The sequence below is a fragment of the Euprymna scolopes genome, chromosome 45, assembly GCF_053919585.1.
Source record: "Euprymna scolopes isolate OS-2025 chromosome 45, ASM5391958v1, whole genome shotgun sequence".
Lineage (NCBI taxonomy): Eukaryota > Metazoa > Mollusca > Cephalopoda > Sepiida > Sepiolidae > Euprymna > Euprymna scolopes.
The window spans coordinates 41,823,983-41,849,211 of NC_136526.1; the positions used below are offsets into that span (position 1 = coordinate 41,823,983).

A 25,229-nucleotide genomic window follows, 5' to 3' on the forward strand; every position below is an offset into this window, starting at 1 on the left:
AGAAAATGAAAAAAAAAATCGTGTTGTCTAGTGTTTATGTAATTTTATGATGTTTCATTTGCGAGCGCGAGTTATACATTTTCAATACATTTCACCAACAGGACAATAATGTACGAGGGACAGTTCTTTTACAGAAGAAAAAAATGGAATGTGATCTGATAAACTCCTCGTACTTGTACCCCCTCGACGTACATACTCCCAATAAACTCATTGAGTAACAAAATCCCACACCTTCACTATAGAGATCTCTAGATGCTGGAAAGCCTTCTACTCTAATAGATTCTTCCCTCAAACTGCAAGATTTTGTAATTCCTTCCCTATTACCTGCCTCCCTGACTGTACTGACACGTAGAGGTTAAAAGTAATGTAAATCGACATCGCTCATTTCCCTAAACATGATCCCTATTATATATTTCCTCAAACCCGTGGTGTAATGGATAAAGTACTAAGTTACAAGTCATATCTAAGTGACACTCTTCTGGAGGTTGAAAGTTCAGTCCTCAGTACAAACGATTAAGATTTCTACCTGGTCATGGCTGATAAAAGTGAACATGCTAGCCCTATGAATTCAATCTCATCTCATCATCTTTCAAGATGCTTCACCCCCAAATCTACACAACTTCTCCAGTTCTCTCGATCTCGCATGACAGTTTGCAGGTCCTGAACACTTTCCAATCCTGTGTCCTGTAACAGGTTGTCAATCTAGGTCATTCTTCTTCTACCACGGTTTGGGTGTCCATCTGTTGGTATCCAGAGAACTAGCTTGCTGGCTTCCTCTTCGCTGGGTCCTGGATATGACATAAAACTATATCCGATGGTGAGGCCCCACCTTGCGGGCCTTGGGGAGTGTGGAGCCACCCTTTAATTGCCATTGCTCCCAGGTTCACTCTAACCCGGAGTGGTAGTACCTGTTAGGGTCCCAACTATGGGTTAAATAGAATCCAACTTAAAAAAAAACAAATATACTCCATTAAAAATCGTTCCTCAAAATAACTAGACTCGGCATTAAATAACCTGAAAAAGGGTTGATATGCCATAAAACAAAAACAACCAACCAACCAACCAATCCTCTTCACTGTGTCTCATGCAGTGATCAGCTACTCTCATCCTTCTCTGATTTACTTTCAGTGATAGTGGTGGTAGGTCACCATGAGTTCAAAATTCCATGCAGATTCCCGAGTTTGACAAAGTACACGTGAAGAAGGTCATATGTTACATCGATGAGAATAACAGAGTATTATTTTGCCTGTTTGTGTTTTTTATAGTCAAACCAGACATACTCGTAATACCTGAAAGCATCCTTTGTAAAAATCTGTTTCATATTTATGTATTTTTTTCTCTTTCATTTCTAGGCAAGTGAAGATGAGGAAAGTGTTTATTAATACTAATTATTTACTGTGATTAATATTAATTTTAATTATTTAACTGTAAAAATCTTTCTGTTCCATTTCTAGGCAAGTGAAGATGTCGGTCAATTTCCATCAGTTCTCGATTTGCTATTGGATGTCGTTCTCCAAACAACATGGATCGGAAATGCAAACGAAATCATTCAACCTGGAGTTGTGCAACGAACTCGTTTTACTTCATGTCGACGATGGGCTCATACATCGTCCACGGGCAAGCTGGACTATTCGTTATCTCACCTGTGAATTATTAACCACTCAAATCTGGCTTTGCAGTGTTCCTTCAGCCACCGAGCAGGTAATTTTATTGAACGTGACTTTTATTTGTTTTTAATTTTTGTTGTTTTTTACTTTGATTTGTTTTTCTGTTTTAAAGAATGAAAGCGAATCTCATCAAATATTAGTTCGGTGAAAAATCTTTTGTTACTCTAAAATTTAATTCCACTGTGTGTTTTTGAAAATCTTTTTAACAATAATGACTTTTACTCTCTTAATTCTATTTGTCAATGAGCTTATAAATTTTTTTAACTTTTTATGTGAAATATACATTTAATTAGTGTTCAATCTCCTCATGGTGTTAGCCTAATGTCAACTAAATGATTTTGAGATCCTCAAAATAAGTGATAATTATTATCGGGTTTGAAACCGACGGTACCAATAAATTATCTAAAACTTTCTGTAAATGATACGCTTTTGTTTTTGGATTTTCCTTATAATTGACCACTTTGCTGGATTTCTTTTCCAAAAGAAACTAATTATATATATATATATATATATGTTATAAAAAAACAAAACAAAAAAAAAAAACACCCAATATTTTTGCTGATGAGGAGACTTTGTTTAAAAAAACTAAATGATAAAATTATTGTACGAGACTTATTATTGTCTATCTCAATAAAAACATTGTTTCCGAAACGATCATACAATTTATTGATTTTGTTTGTTCTTCTTGTGAAACCGATTTTTAATTTTTAATTTTAATTACAAATTATCAATTATCTTCCTCTCTCTCTCTCTCTCTCTCTCTCTCTATATATATATATATATATATATATATATATATATACGCGGGTTTTTTTTATATTCAAAAGTAATGGACTAATGAATTCAACGAGGTTGTTAGATAGTGCTCAATAAAAAGAGCTGATAATACTTGTTTACTGTTATATAAACATGCTCACATCCCGCTGCTACAAATAGCCACTTGTTTCAATCAAACAACAGATATCATCAGGCAGCGACTTGACTATTCAAAAGTTCAATGAATTCATTGAACTTTTGAATAGTCAAGTCGCTGCCTGATGATATCTGTTGTTTGATTGAAACAAGTGGCTATTTGTAGCAGCGGGATGTGAGCATGTTTATATAACAGTAAACAAGTATATAAGGTTGTTAGTTCCTGCCGTTTTTCTTTGTTTTGTTTTGTGTTTTTCAAGAAAATCAAAGAATTTTAACAGCAAAAGTAAGTTTGTGTGGGACCCAAGTTCCAAGTTTGGAGAATATGCATTATAGGGCAATATTTTCCAACCAGATTCTCCTTGGAGATCTTTGGTCAGTAGACGAGCATTATCATGATGGAAGATGACTCCTTTTTATTGACTAAAGAAGGTTGTTTTCAGGTCAACGTGGGTGAGAATATTGATGAAAAATATCAATGATGCTTTAAAAAAGTTTTAAATTAATCATGGTGATATGTTTAAGTAATAACAATATGCACAAAATATATTATGAGTTTATTTCCAAAAGTAAAGCCTCCTATTTTTTTTAACTAACAATGTTGAAGAGCTACAAAAACATTAGTGGTATCATTAAAATGAGCGACCTCTTCTGTTCCAGAATTTATTTTTCTACATAGTCACCACCATTCTTCATGGCTTTTTGCCATAAATTCAATGATACATATCTCCGCTTCTGATGCACACCTATGATAGGAGTTGCTTTCTTAGTTTCACACAATCAATATCTGCAACAGGGTGATGCGCCCTGTATAGTACCTATTTACTATGCCTCCTCAGATACTACACTTTGATCTTGACCAAGCGCCCTGTATAGTACCTATTTACTATGCCTCCCCACGGGACAGAGTTAGACACCAGGGTCGTTTTTTAACGTGGATAAAAGGTACAAAAATAAAAAATTGTCTCAGTCGTGAAGGACTTCTCCTCCACCGAAAGAGAACAAGAAATGAAAATGTGCAGCATTTGAAGAACAGATACTACACTTTGATCTTGACCAAGCGCCCTGTATAGTATCTGACTTAACTGATTGTTTAACCATTGGTATAGACAGGTACATACCCTCTAAGAAATTCCAACAGAAACCAAATGACCAGCCGTAGTACATCCCAGAATGTGCCAACGCCATTGCATACAGAAACCATTATTTCAGTTTCTTTCAATGAAATAATATTCTGAGATTATAAAGCCACTTTTAAAACTGCATCAAATAGATAATCAGAAATGCAAAAGAGTCCTAAATTCAACCTGTTCAATCCTGAATAGCTGAGCAGATGCTACATTTCCCAAAGTTTTGGCAAATAACGACACACATTTGGGCCGGTGCATCTGCTACTGGTTTCTCACTCCCAGACAGGGTTCAAAAGAGAGTCGCCAACCTAATAGTTCCTGAACTGTTATCTAGGCTTCAGTCTATGTCCCACCAAGAAAATTTTGCATCCATCTGTCTCTTTTACAAGTATTTCAATGGCTACAAGCCCTTGCAACCACTCGACATAAATAACCCCATTAAACTCGACAACCAGCAAAGTTCCACCTCTACACGGTAGAGATCCCTAGACATAAGAAAACCTTCTACTCTAATAGTTTCTTCCCCAGAACTGTTAGACTCTGGAATTCTCTTCTGGGTTTCTGCTTCCCCCAACTGTACTGACATGCAGAAGTTCGAGTGTAATGTGAACAAACAACTTGTTGCTCCCTATATAGTATCCCTGCAACTTATGTCCCCGATAGTAGCCCGTACATCAAAGTGGCACTGTGCCTTGTTTGGGGTGAAAATGTAATTTTTTTTTTTTTTAAATACGGAATAGATGTAAGATTATTTATTCATAGGTGATATCCACAGCATCAGACAAAGACAAGCTTTTTGCACAGAACCTTTATTTAAATTGAACCTCTCAATTTGATATCATTTTTTTTGGCGGGGGGGCACTTTCGGATCATTTACTTTTGTAAATGAATTGTTTTATTTTTTAAATTAAAATTTGCAAAGTTTAAAATCTGTGCATTATTTTGTCTACTGGAAGTAAAAGTTTTTAAAAAATCAGTGTTACATTTAAGATGATAAAAAAAATCAGTTTTAAATTTAAAATGATGAAAAAAATCAGTTTTAAATTTAAAATGATAAAAAAAATCAGTGTTACATTTAAAATGATAAAAAAAAATCAGTTTTTAAATTTAAAATGATTAAAAATCAGTTTTTAAATTTAAAATGATTAAAAAAATCAGTTACATTTAAAATGATAAAAAGTCAGTGTTACATTTAAGATGATAAAAAATCAGTGTTACATTTAAAATGATAAAAAAATCAGCGTTACATTTAAGATGATAAAAAAATTAGTTTTTAAATTTAAAATGATAAAATAATCAGTTTCATTTAAAATGATAAAAAAATCAATGTTACATTCAAATTGATAAAAAAAATCAGTGTTACATTTAAAATGAATAAAAAAATCAGTGTTACATTTAAAATGTATAAAAAATCAGTTACATTTAAAATGATAAAAAAATCAGTGTTACATTTAAAAATGATAAAAAATCAGTGTTACATTTAGAATGATAAAAAATCAGTGTTACATTTAAAATGATAAAAAAATCAGTGTTACATTTAAAATGCTAAAAAAATCGGTGTTGCATTTAAAAATGATAAAAAATCAGTGTTACATTTAAAATGCTAAAAAAATCAGTGTTACATTTAAAATGATAAAAAATCAGTGTTACATTTAAAATGATAAAAAAAATCAGTGTTACATTTAAAATGATAAAAAAATCGGTGTTACATTTAAAATGATAAAAAAATCAGTGTTACATTTAAAATGATAAAAAAATCTGTGTTACATTTAAAATGATAAAAAAATCAGTGTTACATTTAAAATGCTAAAAAATCAGTGTTACATTTAAAATGATAAAAAATCAGTGTTACATTTAAAATGATAAAAAATCAGTGTTACATTTAAAATGCTAAAAAAATCAGTGTTACATTTAAAATGATAAAAAAAATCAGTGTTACATTTAAAATGATAAAAAATCAGTGTTACATTTAAAATGATAAAAAATCAGTGTTACATTTAAAATGATAAAAAAATCAGTGTTACATTTAAAATGATAAAAAAATCAGTGTTACATTTAAAATGATAAAAAATCAGTGTTACATTTAAAATGATAAAAAATCAGTGTTACATTTAAAATGATAAAAAAATTGGTGTTACATTTAAAATGCTAAAAAAAATCGGTGTTACATTTAAAATGATAAAAAAAATCAGTGTTACATTTAAAATGATAAAAAATCAGTGTTACATTTAAAATGCTAAAAAAATCAGTGTTACATTTAAAATGCTAAAAAAATCAGTGTTACATTTAAAATGCTAAAAAAATCAGTGTTACATTTAAAATGATAAAAAAATCAGTTACATTTAAAATGATAAAAAAATCGGTGTTACATTTAAAATGATAAAAAAATCGGTGTTGCATTTAAAAATGATTAAAAAATCAGTGTTACATTTAAAATGATAAAAAAAATCGGTGTTGCATTTAAAAATGATAAAAAAATCAGTGTTACATTTAAAATGATAAAAAAATCAGTGTTACATTTAAAATGCTAAAAAAATCAGTGTTACATTTAAAATGATAAAAAATCAGTGTTACATTTAAAATGATAAAAAAATCAGTGTTACATTTAAAATGATAAAAAAATCAGTGTTACATTTAAAATGATAAAAAAAATCAGTTACATTTAAAATGATAAAAAAATCAGTGTTACATTTAAAATGATAAAAAAATCAGTGTTACATTTAAAATGCTAAAAAAATCAGTGTTACATTTAAAACGCTAAAAAAATCAGTGTTACATTTAAAACGCTAAAAAAATCAGTGTTACATTTAAAATGCTAAAAAAATCAGTGTTACTTTTAAAATGATAAAAAATCAGTGTTACATTTAAAATGATAAAAAATCAGTGTTACATTTAAAATGATAAAAAAATCTGTTACATTTAAAATGATAAAAAAATCAGTGTTACATTTAAAATGATTAAAAAAAATCAGTGTTACATTTAAAACGGTAAAAAAAATCAGTGTTACATTTAAAATGATAAAAAAAAATCAGTGTTACATTTAAAACGGTAAAAAAAAAGTCAGTGTTACATTTAAAACGGTAAAAAAAAAATCAGTGTTACATTTAAAACTGTAAAAAAAAATCAGTGTTACATTTAAAATGATAAAAAAAATCAGTGTTACATTTAAAATGATAAAAAAAAATCAGTGTTACATTTATAAGGATAAAAAAATCAGTGTTACATTTAAAATTCTTAAAAAATCAGTGTTACAGCAAAATGTGTTCTTTTTTGTCATTGCTTATTCTAGGTCGCTTTAAATTCATTTCATCCAAAATTTATAAAGTTTATGTGTGTTTTTTTATTTATATTTTTTTCTTTGCTTCGAAAATATTAACATTCAAGATATTTTGTTAAAATATAACATTCAAGATATTTTGTTAAAATATAACATTCAAGATATTTTGTTAAAATATTAACATTCAAGATATTTTGTTAAAATATTAACATTCAAGATATTTTGTTAAAATATTAACATTCAAGATATTTTGTTAATTTTCAGGTGACTTCCAAATCTAGCCCACGTGTATGTTGATTACTCTCTCTTTTCTTTTGAAAAAATATGCCTTCTGTCTTATCATTTGTTGTCTCGTATTGTGTAGTATTAGTGTCATGTTTTTCAATTTCTTTCCCCCACAAAAATGTTAGTGATTTTATTGGCAAAAAACTAGCAATGTTTTTCTGATTTATTTTATGAGGAAGAAATAAAATGTTTTTATCCTATTTATTTTTTTTAAAGTTGCTTATACGATAATTTTAGTGTTGAGAGATGAAAGTAAAAGTCGATCAGAAGAACCGGGTCTACCTTGCTATTTTCCATGAAGCTGGTAGAAAGTAGATATTAGTGATGGGACGATTTTATGCTAAATTACCGATTCCAATAAAATTATTGATTCCATGATAAATTTGTGATTCCAATACAATAATTGATTCCATGCTAAATTTGTGATTCAGACACAATTATTGATTCTATACTAAATTTGCGATTCCGATACAATAATTGATACCATGCTAAATTTGTGATTCCAATAAAATTATTGATTCCATGCTAAATTTGTGATTCCAATAAAATTATTGATTCCATGCTAAATTTGTGATTCAGACACAATTATTGATTCTATACTAAATTTGCGATTCCGATACAATAATTGATTCCATGCTAAATTTGTGATTCCAATAAAATTATTGATTCCATGCTAAATTTGTGATTCCAATAAAATTATTGATTCCATGCTAAATTTGTGATTCGGACACAATTATTGATTCTATGTTAAATTTGCGATTCCGATACAATAATTGATTCCATGCTAAATTTGTGATTCCAATAAAATTTGAGATTCCGATACAATTACCGATTCTTTATAAATCTCTTAATGTTTTATTATAGAGTTGTTATTTTTTTCCCCGATTACCATAAAAACACATGTTCAATGTGCAAATACTTTTTTAAACGTTTTTGCTGGTTGTTTAAAATAAATAAATATTAATTATTTTTTTAGCATTAGTACCAACATAAAGTTAAAAAAAAAAAATTAAAAGAATCGTTTTTGGCATCAGAAAATAGGCACAAATTTTAAGTTTACATTTTTCCGATTCTGATTTATCGTCCCAACACTAGTGGATATGGATTCGTATCTATCTAATAGTTACTAATGAAAATGACTTTTGAAGCTCTGATAGAACTTGAACACGATTTGCACCAATATCATCATCATCATCATCTGGTTTTGGCATAAGGCGTCCAAAATCCCCCCAAATACCAAGTTTCTAATAAAACACAATTGAAAGGGTTCTTTCCTCCAGAGTGCAGCAATAATTATAACTAGCAGGACACGAAGAAATTCCACAAAATGAGGAATATATTTAATCAACAAATATCTACTGATATATAAAAGGCACTTTGTGTGTGTGTGGGAGTTCATTCCCTATGAACTCCAAAACAGCTAGGCCGATTTAAAAAAAATTCACACAAATGTACTTTGTGTCTGGCAGTGTTCTTAGATAGGTTTTGTGTTGGAATGCCCTTGATAAATATTGAAAATCGAAAAAAATCTGGTTAAAGTTAACATCATTATACAGCCTAACACTACAAATGCATTTTAGAAGTTTTATTACTGCACAGGCAGAAGAACCCAGCATATAAAATCAACAGCAGGTCCTTTGATAAAACAGGGGTGCATTAGAAATTAATGTTTCTGTTTAGAGCACAATTTAATCATAATACTTAACTTTTGCATTTTAAAGTCAAATAATTTTCAAGTCAAATAATTTCATAAAATCAACAGTACAATGTATCGTGAACTAAGTCACTGTGAGGAGGCATGTAAACTTCCTCCTGCTACACCAGCATGGATCCCCAACTAGAGCAGGCAATCAATCGATTTGATTGAAAAATGATCAATTTCATCAATTTCGATGATAATAAAGATATTGGAAGTGTAGAACATTTGTTGATCCTAATTCAATCCTGGTCGACATTGGGTCTCCTTGCTACTGTTTTGATAAAGCTGATATTTTCCTGAATAGCATAATTTTTTTTTTTTTATTATTTGGGGACAGAAAAACCAATAACAAATATGAGTTTATAACCATTTCTATTAAAATAGTGTTGATTGTATTTTTAATATAGAACTGACCCAATGAGGTGAATTAATAACTACAGAAAGTAATATTGTGCTACATAGTTCAATACAAATAATACAATCACTTTGTAAGAGACAATCTTTAATTTACTGCTTCAGTTCAGCACCTCTTGGCAGACAAAGGTGATCTATTGATTTTAGTTTCACTGGTAGTTTAAAATCAATAAATGTTTATTATTTTATCATTATCACCAGCAATGGAAGATTTTGTTTTGAATAAAATCAAGTAAAAACTGATAATTAAAGAAATCGTTTTTGGTATTGGAAAAGTACAATTTTTTCCAATACCTGGGAAAGTTCCGATTTTTCCGATTCTGATTAATCGGCCCAACATAAGTTCTTTTGTTTTATTCATTTTTTGTTGACCAAGAGAAAATCTATTAGGATTGTGTTCACAGTGTGACAATGTATAGAAGTTAAACCTGGCCAGTGAGGGTTGAGGACATGTGTTGCATGGAAAGAAATGACATGAGTATGATACATTGGATATATAACGTGAACCTTAACGATAAGCTTAGATTGATTGACCTCTAAGAAAGATTAAATCTGGACAGTATAGGAAGATGTGTGCAGAACAGGAGACTTTGATGGTATGGCCACATTGAAAGAATGAATGAGAGTTCTTGGATTAGTAGATGTAAAACAATTGAGGTAACAGGTTCAATTAGCAGGGGAAGGCCACGACGTTCATTCAGGACACTGTATGTTCTGTGGGAGGAGCCAACTCTACCCATCCTGAGTGAATACTGCCAAAAGTCAGGTCAAGTCCAGAAAAATATGGGAGGGTGTGCTAAGAATAGATTTAAGAAAAAGAAGGATAAAGAAAGATCTAGCCAGATATAAGTTAGTTAAAAAATTAATTTCTTAAAGCCGTCCAACAGATGCCAGCATGTTAAACTGATGATGATGATGATTTTATTAAATTGTAGATTCTCATTATCCAATCTCGTTTTTTTGTGTGTTTATTTTTTTTTTAGTAGATGTAATTTTGTGTTGTTTCCCCCATTTTGATTGTATTTTAATTACGCATTTGTTTTATTTAATTGTAAATCCTTTTTACCCAAGAACTTTTGCTGTTGAGTATTTGCAAATTTGTATTCTATTTTACTCTAATTAAATCTTCCATGCCTAGACAGTTTTTCTAGTGCGTATATATATATATATAGTGGAGATGGTAATTAATAAGAACTGAAGAAAGTGCTCAATACTGTTGTAGAGCAAATATGCGTTTTATTTTTTATTTATTTATTTTTTTTATTACTGTATCTTTCTGTTAAGTTACATTATTGTTTCGGCTACTCGGCCGTTTTTTTGGCCGTCTGTAAGCTACAAACGGCCAAAAAAACGGCCGTGTAGCCGAAACAATAATGTAACTTAACAGAAAGATACGGTAATAAAAAAAAAAAAATAAATAAAACGTATATATATTTATATATATATACAGTGTCCCGCAAAATTTTACAATACACATTTGAAACTGTCAGTTTTTGTATTTCTAGCTTCCAAATGGTAATGAATCCTTTTTATAAACATAGAAAATGTGTTTTGTTAAATTGTTATTTTTTATTTTTCCCACTGTTCCTATCTTAGTTTCAATACATTTTCTATGTTTATAAAAAAGTTTCATTACCATTTGGAAACTAGAAATACAAAAACTGACAGTTTCAAATATGTATTCTAAACTTTTGCGGAGCACTGTATGTATGTATATATATATATATATATATATATATATATATATATATATATATATATATATATATATATATATATATATACGAGCAAACAGTTAATAAAACATGGTACATCTGGCTGAGATAACTTTATAAATATTAATTATTTAATATTTATATTATACTTTAATTTTACCATCTTGGATCATTTTGGTAAATTTAATTGTAATTTTTATTTTATTTTATATATATATATATATATATATATATATATATATATATATATATATGAAATAAAAATTACAATTAATTATTGTAAAATTTTGCAGGGCACTATATCTCTCTCTCTCTCTCTCTCTATATATATATATATATATATATATATATATATATATATATATATATATGCACGCACGCGCACACACACACACACATGATGTGCCTTAAATAAATTTCCAGACCTTTTTCGTCTGGATACTTTTTTTTTTTTTTTTTTTTTTTTTTTACATAGACGTCACCACTTATCAAGGCCGATAGGCCACTCAAGGATAAGGATAACTTTTATTAATAGTCCACTTCAAAGTAATCTCCTCCAGCTGCAATGCACTTATTGTACCGTTCCAACAACTTCTGGAAGGCTTCATATAAGTCCTCTTGTGTAAGCGTGTCAATGACCCTCGTCACAACCTCTTTCATCTCCTCAGTTGTCTCATAACGACAGTCTTTAAAGTTTTCCTTGAGCTTAGGGAATAACCAAAAGTCACAGGGAGCAAGGTCTTGACTATAAGGAGGGTGAGGAACTGTCTTGATACCCGTCTTGGTCAAATAATCTGTGACAAGGATGGAATTGTGGACTAAAATCTCTTTTTAAACTCCCTTTAAACCTCCACATAGTCCCTGTTGACTGTCTGTCCAGAGAGAACCCAATGCATGTGGATCATGCCTGTGCTGTCAAAAAAAGGGATCATCATAGGTTTCTGGGTGAATTTGTCTTGCCTTCTTGGGTCTGGGAGAGCCAGCATGCTTCTGCTGGGATCTCTGTTTCTTGGTCTCTGGGTCATAGCAGTAGATCCAGCTTTCATCATGGGTCACTAGAGCGTCAAGAACTGCGGGATATGAATTGCTCAGTTTGACCATCTTCCGGCTGTCATGACAAAACCTTTCTTTCTCATCTTCTCTGAGCACCCTTGAGACACACTTTGTGCAAATCTTCCACATCTTCAGTTCCTCGCAAATTATTGTGTGCAGTTCCCACACTGACATCAAACTGTGCACATATTGTCTCTATAGACAGACATAACAGTCCTTATCCATGAAATTCTTTATTTGGCCAATCAACTCTGGTGTTCTGACTTTCTTACTCTTCCTACACCTCTCATCATCCCTCAGAGACTCCCTGCCTTCCTTGAATCTCTTATGACACTCAAAAACTGAAGCTCTATTCATGCAAGATGGTCCAAAAGCAGTCTGAAGCATTCCATACGTTTCTATGATATCTGTTCAAAGTTTAAAACAGAATTTTATTGTATATCGTTCTTCCAAAGTGTCCTCACGTCCAGATTGAATTTTTAAAATTCACCAGCTGTGACAGCAGGAATCGGAATACACCTGAGATCATAAAAATTGGTCAGTCATCTCATAAGACGTACAGCAATAACGTACTGAATTTTCAAGTGTCTACAACAATGTTAAATGCCTGTACGAAAAACGTCTGGAAACTAATTGAAGGCACCTCATATGTCTGTGTGTATATATATATAAACAATTTCACTATTCCAAGTTCCAAGTGTGTGTGTATATATATATAAACAATTTCACTATTCCAAGTTTCAAGGTTTGATTTATTTTAGCAATCAATTCTTTCAACATATCAAACTTTGAAATATTTTTTACAGATCTGTTTGATTCACATAGAACAATCAATATATTCATGTTAAGATTGAAATTTTCCCGATATGTACTCATCAGAAAAAAAACAGAAATTTTCTTAGAAAGAAAAAAAAAAGCATGGAAAGTGAAGCATAGAGGAAGATACACATTATGTGTTTACTTTAGGTTGTCATCTTTGTTTTATCTTCCATTTATATCATTAGTTATCATTCCAAAATCAGAAGATGTATTTAATTCGCAGTCATAATATTTTATTCGTATTTTTATGAAGTATAACTTACACATGTTTCGTTAACTAGTGGAAGCTCACCAAACAACTCGTCAGAGACAAATGTGTGTTCCTCAGAAAACAGTCGGAAAATTTTTGTTTGTTTTTCCTTGAAATGAAAAAGGATTTTGTAAAAAGAAAAAAAAATATTCATAAAAGTTTGCAAAAATATAAAAAATTAAAAAAAACATCTATTGTTATAGTGTTTATCCCCCCCCCCCTTTAAGAAAACAATTGAATTCAATGCACAGGTTGGGGAACATTATTATGTTACGTGTGCTTTGAATTTTGAATTCAATTGTTTATTTCTTTTTTTTTTTTGTGGAGGGGGGGGGGTTCTATAAACACAATGACAATAAACGTTTTTTTTTATGTTAATTTATTTTGATAACATTTCCTCTAATGAAAATCCATATGTTAAGGAAAAACTTTAATAATTATTTGTACTCTTTTGTCAAACAAAAATTTTGTTGTAATTCTATATAATTTAACTCTGAATTTTATATATATATATATATATATATATATATATATATATATATCATCATCATCATCGGCGGTCACTCGTGTCCGAGTAAGACTGTCCTCCGTTGTGGCTTCTGTGGGTCCTCAGGTGAGCATAGAGCCCAATCCTAGACCCAATTTGTCTTGTGCAATTTGGGCAGATAAAGGTAGTGGTGGTGGGGTGGGGTTGGGTGTGTCTGGTTAATAATCTGTCCTTTCTGTGCTTGCGTTTATCCTCAGCAGCTTGATTTAGGTCACTACTATAAAGCGCAGCACCTTTGTGGACAGCGCTCCTCCATGCCAACCTGCTCCCAGCCACGTCCTCCCATGTCTCAAGGTCCATGTGAAACCGCTTTAGATTTGCTTTGATGTTGTCCTTATACCTCATCTTTTGGCCACCCTGGGCACGCTTTCCCTCAACAAGCTGAGAGTAGAAAATCTGTTTTGGGAGGCGGAGATCCGGCATTCGGACAACATGACCAGTCCATCTGAGCTGGCGTTGAGCAACAGTAGCGGTGATAGTGGGAATGTCAGCCTCACTCAGGACGCTGGTGTTGGTGCGTCGGTCCTTCCAACTAATTCTGAGGATTTTTCGGAGGCATCTTTGGTGGTACGTCTCCAGGGTTTTTACGTGCCTCCTGTATGTGGTCCAGGTCTCCGATCCATAGAGAAGAGTGGGCAGCAAGACAGCTTTATATACCATGATTTTGGTCTTTGCCAGAAGGTCATGGTTCTCAAATACTCTCTTCCTTAGCCTTGAGAAAGCCCCACTGGCACAGCTGAGACGGTGTTGTATTTCATCATCTATGTTGGCTTTTGATGATAGGATGCTGCCTAGGTATGGGAAGTGGTCCACATTTTCCAGTCTAGCGTTGTCAATGGAGATGTTTGGGGGTGAGACTGAAGTACTGTTTGGTGGTGATTGATGGAGGATTTGGGTTTTTTTTATATTAATTGTTAGTCCTAGCTGTTTGTACGCCCTCGTGAAGGCAACCAGTGTACACTGTAGGTCCTCTTCTGAGAGGGCTACAAGGGCGTTATCGTCTGCATACTGTAGCTCCATAATGGATATGGTGTTCGTTCGACCTTTGGCCCTAAATCTGTTGATGTTAAAAAGTCGCCCGTCAGTTCTGTACATAATCCGAACTCCATGGGGAAGATGTTTGTCCGTGAGATGGAGGATAGCAGTAATGAAGATGGAGAACAGGGTTGGAGCAATGACACATCCCTGTTTCACTCCCGTGTCAACCCTGAAGGGCTCTGTTTCATCTCCACTACTACTGAGGACTGTAGCTGACATATTGTCATGTAGCAGTCTCAGTACCCGAATGTACCTCTCTGGGCATCCAAACCTTGCAAGAACCAGCCAAAGGGCTTGACGGTTCACAGAGTCAAAGGCTTTAGTAAGGTCTATAAAAGCCATGTATAATGGTAAATTTTGCTCCCTGCACTTTTCTTGGAGTTGACGAGCAGTGAAGATCATGTCCATCGTGCCTCTATTTGGTCGAAAACCACTTTGGGACTCGGGAAGGATGGTTTCTGCAAGGGGTGTAAGCCTGTTGGCCAAAACCCGAGCTAGGGCTTTCCCTGTGGTAGAGAGGAGAGAAATGCCCCAGTAGTTCCCACAGTTTGCCTTGTCTCCCTTCTTAAAGATGGAGACAACTAGGGCATCTCTAAGTTGTGCAGGGATTTTCTCTTGTTCCCATATTTTGAGCAGCAGGGCATGGATGTGTCTGAGAAGATCAGGCCCGCCTTTCTTCAGGATTTCTGCTGGGATGCCGTCAGAACCAGCCGCCTTATTGTTTTTCATCTTCCTAATTGCATCCCGCACCTCTTCCAGACTGGGTGGTTCTCCCATGCTCTCAATTATGGGCTGTTGGGGGAGTTTTTCAAGGGCCTCCATCTCTGGAGTGGTGTCCCTGTTCAGAAGATCCTCGTAATGCTCTTTCCATCTATTTGTTATTTCTCCCTTTCCTTTCAGCAGCGTGAGCCCATCCTTAGACCGAAGGGGGGTCAGAGAACGGTAGCTGGGGCCGTATACCACTTTTGTGGCTTCAAAGAATCTTCTGGTGTCCCCAGAGTCAGCAAACTGCTGGATCTCCTGAGTCTTCTTCATCCACCAGAGGTTCTTCAGCTTCCTGACTGTCGATTGGACAGCCGCTTTAGCCTTGGCATGGGCAGCTCTTTTAACCTTGCAATTGATGTTATTCTGCCAGGTGATAAAAGTTTGCCTTTTGGTGTCTATAAGCTGTTGGATTTCAGTATCGTTTTCATCGTACCAATCCTGATGTTTCCGCTTTTTCTGCCCTAGGATGCTTATACTGGAGTCCATGATGGCAGAAGACAGCTTGTCCCAGTGCTCTTCAGCGTCATGCGGATACTGCTTGGGCATGTCCGCACTAAGAGCCGCCTGGAGGTGTTGTTGGTAGGTGATATCGCCCAGCTGCTCGATGTTGAGCTTTGGTCGGCTCTGTCTTTTTTGCATCCTTTGCTTCAGCATTAAATGGATAGACATGATGGAGCGAATAAGATGGTGGTCGGTCCAACAATTGTCTGTACTGGTCATTGCCCTGGTGTTCAGCACATCACAGCGGTCTTTGGCACGGACAATGACATAGTCAATGAGGTGCCTGATTTTACTTCGAGGGTGCATCCATGATGTTTTGAATGCGTTTTTTTGTCGGAAAAGTGTGTTCGTGATGATCAGGTTATGTTCTGAGCACTTTGTCAGTAGGAGTGTACCATTTGAGTTAATGTTCCCAACTCCTTCTCTTCCAAGCGTTCCTCTCCAGTGCTGATGGTCTCGTCCCACTCTAGCATTGAAATCCCCAAGTAGGATTATCTTGTCCCCCTTGGGGGCCCCGGATAAAATGGTGTCATGGTCAGCATAAAAGGTCTCCTTTATTTCATCCTGTGCATCAAGTGTTGGAGCATATGCACTAATCACAGTGGCCATTTGGCTGCCCGCAAGCATCAGGCGCATGGTCATTAGCCGTTCGTTGATGCCAACAGGGGGCTCATTGAGGTGGCGGATGAGGCTGTTCTTTATAGCAAAGCCCACGCCATGGATACGCGGCTCTTCTGCAGGCCTTCCTTTCCAAAAGAAGGTGTACCCGCCTTTTTCCTCCCTCAGCTGCCCGTCGTCAGCCAGTCGGGTTTCAGAGAGCGCAGCTATGTCAATCTGGAACCTCCTTAGCTCTCTTGAGATAATGGCAGTTCTTCTTTCGGGTCGATCACTTGTTTTGTTGTCCATGAGGGTCCTCACATTCCAGGTTCCAAAATATAGGCATAAATTTTCTTTCTTTTTCCGACCGCGTGGTGGTGATCCCTCTGGATGCGGTAGTCCAGACGGGTTTTTTTGAGGCAGGCTATTTTTAGGGGTACCTTTTCTAACCCCCCTCCCCTACTGGGGTGAGCAGAGTGGATCCTAAACAGGGCTGCTCAGTCATGGATGCAGCTGCCGAAAAACTCTTTCTGCCTCGGTCCGTGAGGTTAGCGACTGAATCTGGCACCCACCGCCTATGTGCCAGGTTGCAGCTAGGAGCTGCCAGACTACACTGTCCTGCTCCCGTCACCACTTCCTGGTCGCCACAGGACTTTTTCTATCCGGGAATTAAGGGAGAGCTCTCTCTGCCTCAGTCCGGGAGCTTAATGACTAAGACTGTCACAAGACTTTTCCATCCATGATGTAGAGTAGGATGTGTTCCCTTTCGGGAGAACGCCTGCGCGTGATGTCTTTTAACGTGGGGAGACTGATGCGCCTGCAGCCACCACACGGCCCCTTGGCAGAGGAGGGCCTGATACCAATGGCATGGAGAACCACGATGACTGGAGACTCTCTTCTGTTGCAGCCTTCATCCGCCTTCAGTGCCGTTGTGTCATTATTGTCATCATCCGCCACATCAGCTGTTGAGGTCTTTTGGATCACTCTTTGTCTGGAACCTCCCCTTCAACCTTACCGCCATGGGTGACCCTACCAGGAGCCTAGGCTCCGGACGGCATCGCTCTCAGGTTCATCGGAACACACAAGGTTCTCCACCACGACAAGGTGGCGATCCAAGGAGAACGTAATTATATATATATAAGTCTACAATTGTAATTTATTATGGCGAATGCCTATATTTTATTCTTTCTTTTGCCAAAATAAAAAAAAATAAATATAAACAAAAATTATGATTGTAGACATTATTTTCCTTTGGTTACTGAGATGCAATCAAACATTATTTATGCTCTTAAGTCAGAAACATAAGTTCATTGAGCTTGTTATTTGAAACACTTTACACAATATTTTAAAAGATATTTACCTTAAAAATATATATTCGTTAGGAATATACACATATATATATATATATAGCAGATTAGGGGAAAAAAGTAGTAAAAACTAAGTGTATAATATAAGGAAAGATGAAATGTGCAAGGGAGGTAATCCTTGATATAAGAACTGATACCATGCGAGTGACCTCCCCTTTAAACAGAGGGATCAGAATCAAAAAAAGGAATATTAAAATAAACACACGTAAATGTAGAAATAAAATTATACGATAATTGGAAAAACAAATAGGGAGGGGGAAAAGGGGTGGTGGAAATTAAAACAAAAATAAATGATAAATAAATAAAAAATAAAAATACGAAACTATGGGTTAAAACGGAAAAATATCTTCACATAACACAAAAAGATGACGGAAGTCAGGAAGCATGTCTTTGGAAATCTTTTTACCCGAATATGATGTTCAGCATGTTAAAAATATACCTTTTATTGTAAAAATCTAATGGAAAAACATCTGAAAAAGTTGGTGGGGACAGGATAGTTTTATGGACACATAAATCGTAAAATTGCCTTCCCACTAATGAAACAGCTGTAATCGAAAAAAAATCCAGGAAATAAACGAAGGTTATAAAAAAAGAAAATGTGAGTCTTTGAATTTTCAACAAAATTTTGCACTATATATATATATATATATATATATAAAGAGTAATAGACAAGAGTTCTAAAAGAGTAACATTTCAATTAATGTATGAATACTTTAAAAGTGCTGTGTCCGAAGTATTGCAGATATAAGATAGGCTTACTAGGTTTATTTACTTAGAGCTATATTAATGCAGAGGATAAAAGATCAATAATAATTATGAGGGGGGGGGATAAAAGATCAATAATTGTGAAATTATGAATCAGCTCCAAAAGGAGAAACAAAACAAAATTCGATTTTATTTTGTTTCCCCTTTTGAAGCTGATTTATAATTTCACAATTATTGATCTTTTATTCCCCCCCCCTCTCTCTTTTTCTCTCTCTCTATCTATCTATCTCTCTGGGCCTAAATTCCAGTATGCATCATATATAAAATATTTTTAATGTAACAAAATCAAAATAAATTGTTTCAGATTATTCAAAGAATTTCCAATGCTTAATCATTCGTTTATTTTTGTTTGACTCCATGTTTTAAAACATGACGTCAGGTCAAAGCTATAATTATTTTATGGTAATATTTTAAGCTCCATTTATAAGAAATCTAAATAGTTTGTAGAATATCAGACTGAAGATCTCAGGGTTTTTGTTTCGATTTCTGGCCATGACATCCGCTTTATTTGTTGGGAATTTATTATTTAGTACTACTTATTTTATTTTTACTTAGTAAGATGCTTGGTGTTGTTCGGTCATAAAATACACTTAAATATTATATTTTAATTCATGCAGATGTTGTATTTATTATTATAGACCCAATTCTTTATTGATTATTATATTGTACCTAATAAATAGTAATGATTTCAAAAGTAAAAAAAAAAAATAACTTGAGTTCCATCAGCTAGAATCGTTTTGTGTTGACTAAATGAAGTTTCTTCATTTTCTTCCAGTTTGATGTACCCTATCGGGCTCCAGTTGAGAAAAATGTCTTCCTGAGTGTTTCAAGGTATGTATTGATTCAGGGGTCAGCATACTCCAGCCTTCGGACCGAATTTGGTCCTCAAGTGAACCTTGTTTTGCCCGCGACATTACTCAGGGCATGATCTAAATATAAACGAGCCAAACAATGTCTTCTTTTTTTATATTCCTGTAATGTTATCGTTTGTCCGAGGATGGAGTACTGTTGCCACATTTGGGCAGGGGCTGTTAGAAGCACCTTATCCTGTCTTTACAGAGTTCAACATAGATTTCGTAGCCTAATAAGGGATGCAATCTCTTTCCCACAGAAGAAACATTACAAGTCTGTCTTTGCTCTATCTATATATATTATTTTCATGGCAAGTGCTCGTCTGAGCTCCGATCTATGGTCCCCTCTTGCCAAACTTTCACGAAAAACACTCGTCTAGCTGAAACCAATATCAGTAATTTCCTCAACTCTTTATCTGTGCCTGAACGTAAACGTGAACGAAGCTTCTATCTTAGAACTGCACACCTGTGGAACTCTATTCCGTTTGCCTGCTTTCCAGCTGACTACATTATGGTCGTCTTCAAGTCCAATGTAAACAAGTTCTTGATAAGCCATCCCCTTAATAATTTAATTTATCAAATTTCCACTACTAATGATTTCTACGATATTGTTCCATTAACTATCATACACTCATTAACCCTTATCTTCGAGTGGCCTCCAGGTCTTGATAAGCGTTGACTCCTTTGTAAAAAAAAAAAAAAAAAAAAAAAAAATATTATATTTAATACTTGTATTCTTCAAATGCAAAGAAAATTGATTTCCATATCCATTGTTGTCTTCCATGGCAATGTGGTAAAACCTATATTAATTTATTTATTTTTTTGTTTCGGACTACTAGTCTCATCTTTATTAGTTGTTGTTTTTCATCTTTTATTGGATTGTTTATTCACAACGTTTCGGCCAACTAATTCCTCTGGCCTTCGTCAGGTGGTAACCGCGACGGATAGGAACTTCGAATTTCCTAACTGCATTCTCAGCCATCACTGCCATCCGTAGTTGTTGTCGTCTCACCACATTTTGACCAATTAACCTCTGGCACCAATTAACCTCTGGCACGCTTTGGGTGGGATTGAAACCACTATCTTCAGACAATGTTCATCTGGAACTGTAGAGATTCAACGTCTCTATCAACTGCGCCACGGGCCCCGAAGGGCCAGAGGAATTAGTTGGCCGAAACGTTGTGAATAAACAATCCAATAAAAGATGAAAAACAACAACTAATAAAGATGAGACTAGTAGTCCGAAATAAAAATAAATTAATATATATAATGCTCATCTCAAAAATGAATTCCAATTAAGGAATAATATATAATGTGGTAAAAGCGGTTTGACCCTTCTCGTATCATGAGAATGGCTTTTTGGCCCTCACTCTACAAAATATTGCAGACCCCTGTATTAATTGCTGACCACTGAATTTGCTAGTATGTACAGGTGATTATTTGAAAAATGCAGTGGATCCGAACTAATTTTTTTTTTTATATCAAGATGACACCTCTAGATGATTTTTAGCTATTCTATAAATAAGATGTGTTAAATATGTTAACTAAAATTAAAAAAAAAAACTGGAAAATCGATCGCTATGTTCAAACCTTATCAGATGTATTGTGTTCCAATACGATGTGGGTAAAATAGCAACTTATCCTCAACTAATCGTATATACAATGTATGTATTGTTTGGAATTATTGATATGCTGTAAACAGAGAAAAAAAAAAAAAAAAAAAAAAAAAACCCTGCCAGAAATATGTCAGTATTCGGATCATGTGTTCAACTGCAGACTATTTTTCTTTTTTTAATAGAAAAAAAAAAAATTATTTAAACTTTTTGGAATTATTTAAATTGACTGAACAAAGATTTCATTTTTATGAACATGATAAAACATTTTAAATTAAATTAAATAAATTCCAAACAGAATGAATAAACTATTTTTCTGGAAAATTATTATTAAAAATTGGATTTTTTTAATGGACGTAATAAAGTTTTTTGGTTTTTTTTAATAGTAGTTTTAAATGTGCCAGTAATAAATTTTGAAATGCGTAATTTCTTATTTATACTTTCTGTAAAATTAAGAGATCTAACTTGCATATCATCATCGTCTTCATCAGTTTAACGTCTGTTCTACATGCTGGTATGTGCTGGACATCTTTTTGAAGTTGACTTCCAAACTAACAGCTCTTTTATTTCAATCTTTCTCAAATACATAATGAATAAACTATTATTTTGGAAAATTATTGTTAGAAAATTGAATTTGTTTAATGCACATAATAATAAAGTTTTTTTTTTTTTTATTGTGGGTTTAAATGCACTGGAAACAAATTTAAAAATGCATATTTGTTTTTTTATTTATACTGTCTGTGAAATTAAAAGATTTAACTTGCATATCATCATCATCATCATTGTCGTTATGATCATCATCATATTCGGTTTAATACATAATAAATAAACTATATTTTGAAAAATTGTTTTAAAAAAATGGATTTTTTTAATGGACATAATAAAGTTGTCTTTTTTTAATCCTAAATTTAATAATACATATTCTTTTTTATTTATAAAATCAAAAGATTTAACTTGCATATCACCACCACCACCACCACCACCACCACCACCACCTCCTCCTCCTCCTCCTCCTCATTCAGTTTAACATGCTGGACATGTGTTGGACGACTTTTAGAAATTGACTTCCAAACTAACCTATCTCTTGGCAAGGTCTTTAATTATCCCCATTTATCTCAAATACATGCTTATTTCCTCCCATATTTTCCTTGGCAACTGTCTCTTATAACCCAAGACTCTCATTGATTCTTTCCAATGTGACCAAACCAATGAAGGCTCCTGTTCTGTACCCATTTTTATTATACTGTTCAGATTTAGGTTTTGTTTCTTTTTTTTCTCAGAGTTTCTTACCAACGGGCTGATGAGACGAAACAGGACAATGAAGAAGGAGGAAACAATTCAAATGTAAGTAATTGAATGAATAATGACCGTTTTTTTTTAATTCAACACTTTTTAGGGGGAAAAAAAGGAAAATAGATGGCATCAAAGTAAAGTGTATGGAGATAGAAACGTTTCAAACCTGGACGTGGATGATTATGTTAAAAATACGGTGGACAATGGAAGAATTCATCTCGACTCTTAAATTAAAAAAAAAAAATACATTGAGAATATTGCCAAGATTGCTGCAAAAAAGGCGGGCTCTCTCTACCATGCTATAAATCTACTCACGCTTGAGAATATCCTGTGTCTATACGAATCCACCATTCGCCCATTTATGGAGTATTGTTGCCACATCTGGTCTACTGCATTTGCCACTAGTTTTCTCACTCCAAAAAAGAGTCGCCAACCTAATAGGTCCCGCACTATCAACCAAATTCCAACCTCTGTCTCATCACCAAAATGTTGCATCCCTGCGCCTGTTTTACAAGTGTTTTAATGGTAGGTGCTCCAACAAACTCGAAGCACCTGTACCCCTTCGACATAAATACCCCTGACTAACCTAACAAGCAGCAAAATCCCACCCCTACACTAGAGATCTTTTGATTCTGGAAAGCGTTCTACTCTAATAGTTTCTTCCCTCAAACTGCGAGACTTTAGAATTCCCTTCTGTGTCTCTGCTTCCCTGACTGTACTGACATGCATGTATTAAGTTCAAGTGTAATGTTGTTTTTTTTTTTGTTTTTTTTGTTTTTTTACATGGGGTTCACCACTTATCAAGGCCCGAAGGCCACTCAGGGATAAGGGTTATTGCGTGTACAGTAATCAATAAGATAGTATTGTAGTGATCATTAGTATTGGGGGTTTTGATAGAGTGTCTTACTTAAGGGGGCGGTTTGTCAGGAGTTTGTTTATGTTGGACTTGAAGACGTCCAAGTTGTAGTCAGGTGGGAAACAGGCAAGCGGCAGAGAGTTCCACTGGCGTGCAGTTCTAAGAAAGAAGCTTTGTTCATGGAATCTACGTCTGGATTTAGGCACAGATAAAGAGTGGGGAAAATTATTGACAGTAGTTTCAGCCAGACGGGTGTTTCTCGTGAAAGATTGGTGAGGGGGGGGACGAGGGATTAGAGCTCAGACGAGCTCCTGCCATGGAAATAACGATAAAACAAAGACAGGCTCGCAACGTCTCTTCTGTGGGAGAGAGGCTGCAGGGAAGAGAAAAGTATATAGATATCTCACTGCTCAACTCCCTACATAGTGTCCCTGTAAATTTGGTCCCAAATAGTAGTCCCTTATGTGCTTGGGAACAAATACAAAGAAGATACTGCCAAGTCTGCTGCAAAGATGGGTTCACTCTATTGGGCTAGAAATTTTCTCACACCTGGCAGTATATTATATCTCTGCAAAGCCCCCATTCAATCATGCAAGAAGTATTGTTGCCTCTGAGGTCACCATAGGTCCTGGATATGACCTTAAACTATATCTGACGGTGAGGCCCCAGCTTGCAGGCTTTAGGGAGTGTGGTGCCAACCTTTAATTGCCATTTCTCCCAGGTCCATTCTGACCCAGAGTGGTAGTACCTGTTAGGGTCCCAACTATGGGTTAAATAGAAACCGACTTGAAAAAGAAACAAATATATTCTATTAAAAAATTATTCTTCAAAATAACTGGATTCCGCATTAAATAACCTGAAAAGGGTTGATATGCCGTAAAACAACCAACCAACCTGAGGTCACCAGAACTAAGCCTCTTCTTAAGACTCCTATTTCATATCCATCATATTATTCTCATATAGTTTCTTTCCATGCAACACATGTCCTCAACTCTCACTGCCCAGGTTTAATTTCCATACAGTATTGCACTGTGTATACATACCTGGTATGCTCTTTCCTTGGTCGACATTGGTAATGCTCCGCTGATTAGTAATGATAGAAGTTCCCTCATAACACTTGCAATCATGCTAGTACCTACTCCACCTTGTGCTCCAATGGTATCACCAAAGTAAAAAAAACTTCTGTGCAACGTCAATTGCTTCACCATCCAAATATACTTTCACTGTAAATAATTGTTGTCCGTAAAAAAGTAAATTACCCAAGTTCTGAGATTTTATGGCTTTCTAAAAAAAAATTTGCAGTAGCAAAAAATAACGAGGAGAAAAATTGGTTTGTTTTGTTTATCATTTCAGGTTAGTTAATGCCGTATCCAGTAATTTTGGAAAAAGATTTTATGCCCCAAGTTCTTTATATCTTCAAGTATTTATCCATGGTATTTGGTTTGGTTGTTTTGTAGAGGAAAATTGGTTTTGTTTTTGACTTTGCAGAACATAATTATAAGAGAAAGAAAAAATAATAACATCAATGTTTGGTGCATTAAAGGAGAAAGAAAACTAGAAGAAAAGAAATAGACTATGGCTAAAAAGATACCTCAATATATATATATATATAGATATATATATACTAGAAGGCGGGCGCCCAGCTTTACCTGACCATGTTAAGTTCTGAGACATTGTGTTGAACACAGATGGCGGCGTAGTTCAGATCAGTAACCAAGATGGCGACCAAGAATCAAATGCGGTCCGTCGCGTAGGTAACCTCTTAAGTTCTGAGATATTATGTTGAACAAAGATGGCGGCGTAGTTCAGATCAGT

At 34.3% G+C, this 25,229-nt stretch overlaps 1 protein-coding gene across 2 annotated transcripts in view; it reads left to right on the forward strand.

Annotated features, from left to right (window-relative positions):
* LOC145269494 (protein hobbit-like) overlaps positions 1-25,229 on the forward strand; it is a 387,158-nt gene that overhangs the window by 288,330 nt on the left and 73,599 nt on the right. For both annotated transcript variants that reach the window (XM_080125227.1, XM_080125228.1), the window contains exons 37-39: positions 1,455-1,701; positions 19,577-19,632; positions 22,546-22,609. In XM_080125227.1, coding sequence (XP_079981353.1) covers positions 1,455-1,701; positions 19,577-19,632; positions 22,546-22,609 — 367 coding nt within the window. The remainder of the gene's footprint in view (positions 1-1,454; positions 1,702-19,576; positions 19,633-22,545; positions 22,610-25,229) is intronic.